This window comes from Mesitornis unicolor, unplaced genomic scaffold (assembly GCF_000695765.1).
Source record: "Mesitornis unicolor isolate BGI_N332 unplaced genomic scaffold, ASM69576v1 scaffold1398, whole genome shotgun sequence".
Classification (NCBI taxonomy): Eukaryota; Metazoa; Chordata; class Aves; order Mesitornithiformes; family Mesitornithidae; genus Mesitornis; species Mesitornis unicolor.
The window spans coordinates 1,972-5,911 of record NW_010202321.1 but is presented as its reverse complement, the minus strand read 5'-3'; the positions used below and the strand labels follow the sequence as shown (position 1 = coordinate 5,911).

General features: G+C 36.6%; 1 protein-coding gene across 1 annotated transcript in view; it reads left to right on the top strand.

Annotated features, from left to right (window-relative positions):
* Nucleotides 1–3,642, top strand: part of SFT2D1 (SFT2 domain containing 1) — a 16,887-nt gene extending 13,245 nt beyond the window's left edge. The window contains exons 7-8 of the mRNA XM_010190342.1: nt 979–1,008; nt 3,334–3,642. Of these exons, the coding sequence (XP_010188644.1) occupies nt 979–1,008; nt 3,334–3,373 (70 nt within the window). The 3' untranslated portion in view covers nt 3,374–3,642. The remainder of the gene's footprint in view (nt 1–978; nt 1,009–3,333) is intronic.
* Nucleotides 3,643–3,940: the final 298 nt, after the last annotated feature.

Here is a 3,940-nt window from a genome sequence, read left to right as displayed (position 1 = left end):
GAGTGGGTGGATGTGAGAGGGTAAATGTAGTGCAGCAGGTGCTGTGATGACCATCCATATGCACTCAAGGGCTGGGCTTGGGAGTGTGCGAGCACAGTTAGGTGAATGCTTGCAAGTCTGGCAGAAGTTTTGGAATTTACTGCTTTCTCCATGGAGATACAATTCAACATACTTGGTCTCCTTGTCCCAGGTGAATTACTTGGTACTAACTCTCAAGGTGACCACAGTTCGTGTTTGAACTTGCCCTGAATACACAGTGTCTCTGCTGAACTTGGGTCTGACGACAAAAACCTGTTTGTTCAGGGGCTGTTAGGCATCGTGCTGGGCCCAGGTAAATGCTTGGTACATCCTAGAGGGACGACTGCTAACTCCAGCACTGTTCTACATGTGTACCACAGACAGCTTCACGTTTGTTAAATATCCTAGAGCTTGATCAGGCTGGGGATGAGAGCAAAACAAAGCCTGGAGGCTTGCAAGAAGCAAGGTTCAGAGACTGATAGAATTATTAGCTGTTTGAATGTCACAGTTGTGATGTATTATTCATACTACAGCATATGTCTGTATTTAGGGTTACATAAATAATATTAATAGATGTATATTTGCATAGTAATGTATAGTCTTTTAAACTGGAAAATGTTGTCTGACATCTTGAAGAATAGTTTTCCCAGAAATCTCCATTCCTTTTGAATCTGATGATAGTAAATCTGCTTTTTCAAGTTTATGCACAGTAGCAGTTACGAACTATTTAAAAAAAAAAAAACCACACACAAGAAAAAAGTAAACAAATACATCCTCTGCAGTATATTTAGTTCTTGTCCAAGCATGTCTTCTCAGGTAGGCATTAAATTGAGTAGGTAATCTTGTTTAAAGTTTTGTTACAACAGATTGCTTTTATTAATGCTGGACTGAAGTGCAATAATTTGGTTCTAGGAGAGACATGAACACTGTCAAATATTCTTTTTTCCTCTTCTTTTTCAGGTATAGTCTGTCATATATTCCTTTTGCAAGGTGAGTCTGCATAATTACTTCCATCTTAACAAAAGTCAGTTACTTCTACGCTAGGGAAGGGGAAGAGTCCTTAAATTCAGTATGTGAAAAAATATAACCTATAACCTCCTCCCTTTCCTTTTAATTTTTTAAAAATGACACAGCTGAAAGTAATGTTTAATACAAGCTTTAAATACAAGTGCATGGTCATTCTCTTTGTTAAACCTCATTTATTCTAGTTTTCATCACTGAAAATAAATTGAGTTTTTAAAAAATGCATTGATGCAATAGTGGCTTTTCCAGTGCTTCATCAAAGATACCTTACAGATCTGAGGTCTTGGTTAAAAGCAAACAACCAAGCATAGTTTCAGCTGCTAAGTCTGCTTCTGAATTCCTCCATTATTTTTAGGAGAAGCAAAGGCAATGCTTTGTGTTGATTTTTGTTTTGGCAAGCTTCTCTCTTTTCACTCTCGTGTGTACAAAAAGAGAACAAAAGCTAGCCAAACACATAGTGAAACCACATGCAAGTAAACAAAGTCAAGAATCTTCTTTTTTCTGTAATGTTTCATGTAAAATGCAGCTTGGTCTTTCAGCAGTGTGGGTTTTATAAGAAAATAGTGTTTCCATGTCTGTATATTACTTGATGAGGTTTTCTGTAGTGAAAGGGAGGTAAAAAGAGTACAAAGTATTGTCTGTCTCTTTCATCTGGTAACTTCCTGTGGTGTTTCTGTAACTTTGCCTAAAGCGCTGTACTATGGTTTTCTCTTTTCTTAAAACTTCCAATTTGATCTAGGGAGGATTAAGCTGTATATGTTTTCTTTTGAAATATAGTAGTTTAGAATTATATTGGATTAAGTACTTCAACTGAACTCAAGCTTCAGATTATCATCTTACTATTTCTAATATTTCAAGCTAACCCAGTCAAAAGTAGTATTCTGAATTCTTACAGTTCCTGTGGCCTCGTGACAGTCTCAGGAGGGTCATTCTTTTTTTGTTCTTTTTTTAATGTTCTGTTCTGCACAGAAAGCAGGCTGAGCTACTGGTCACTGGTCTTTTCTTCCCTACCAACAGGACTTCAAGTTCTGATCAGAAAAACATTAGGTTATATGCATCACTTAATTTTATTTGGTTTTCTTTGTCTACTAGATTTTATGAGCCAAGGAGCTGAATTTTACACAGGCTGCTTTTAGTAGTACAGTGATTTCTTTAAGGACTATTGAATTATTTGCTTATGTGGAATGCTATTATAAATTTCTTGTGTAGGCTGCCTTTCTTACAGAAGCAGTGATATTAAACCATGTTAAGTGCCAGAAAACAGTGTTATGTAATTTAAAGTTTGCATTTATTTTTATTTCAACAAAATTATCATTAATTGATTTAAATCTTAATGGTTTATTCTTAACGACAATTTACTTGTTCATGGAGTTTGTGGTTCTTGGCTTTGGTGTGGTTTTTTCAGTTTGTTGTTTTTGGGTTTTTTGGGGGGTTTTTTGGTTTGTTTTTTTTTTTCCAATTAATGGTGGCTCTCCTGCTGGTGTGGGGAAAAAAGGCCTAAACAAAACAAAACAAGCAAAACCACAAAAAACCACACCAAGCCAAACCAAAACCAAAATGCATACATACAGTGACTGCGAGTCATGGTAGTACTTTCCTTCATTTTTCAAATTGGCTAACAACAGAATACGCATTCCACTCCCTAGTAAGTTGTAGTTTTTGAGAAAATGAAAAATAAAGGGGACTAAAGTGAGTGGTCTAAGTAGAATAGTCAGAAAACAGGTTTTTTTGTTGTTGGATAAAGATGGAGACCCCTTGAGATCTTTCAGACCTTAAGGCTGAGCCAGCTCCTCATCCTGCAGTGTTGGTGCATGCACTTTGAACCCTTCAGCCTGGGCTTTTTCTTTTCCTGCAACACGATGGGCCAACTCAAATGAGTTTTGGGCTCAAAGCACCCGTGCTTTGCTGCTTGTATGGATTTGGGATGCTCCTCAGCCCTGCCCTTGCTGGCCGGCCTCAGCAAAATCAGGCTGTGACCTTTGCTGAGGCACCACGTGTGCTGCGGAACAATTCTGAACGCTGCATCTGCATTTTTAGCAGGTGCTGGAGTGTAAACTGTGTGGAAGGCTTAGATAGTATGGGCAGCCCTGAGCTTCAGAGTGGGCCTGAGCCTTTGCTTTGGCTGGTGCTGTGGGTGTACTCAGCATAACCACAGCTGTTAAGATCCTGCACTTGATAAATTATCAATTTTTGTCTTTTGTTTTGTAATAGTTTTAATTTTAAATACATAGTAGTTGATATGCATATAAAGAAATCTGCAAATACCTTAACTATTTTTTTTTCTTTTCAAAGGGATGCTGTGATTAAATGCTTCTCATCTTGTCTAGGGTAAATTAAAACCAGGAACCGCTGTATGCTTTGAAAGTCAACTTTATTCTTCTGTGAATTTTGCTTGGAAAACTATACTTTTCCACTCATTAAATACCCAGTAACAATTTAGTATTTTCCTTGCCTATTGCATTTGGGGAATTAAATAATTTTTACTAGAAACAGTTTTAAAAATACATTGGTTGAACTGTTTTTGTTTACCTTGGAACTTTTAGTCTTTTTTAAACAATAAAATTACATGTAAATACCCTGTGGAGAGTAGTCTTAGAACTACCTTGCATCCAGTAACACAGTTTATTCCCCAGTGCAGGCAAGCCGCTAAGATCTGGGTAGTAAAGATTTTATTTACATTTATGTCTAAAATTCGCAATGTGCCATTTATGTTTGTATATGATTCATTGTATGCTTTTCCAAAGACAGAGTTTTATAAATGTTGTAAAGAGTTGGTAAGTTAAAAATAACTGCTCCTTTGAAATGTCTATACATGTGCCTTATGGAAAAACCTTAATGAAAATACGTGAAAGGTCTGTTTAAAGCTTGTTGGATTTTATTAAAAAGCTATATTTTAAAC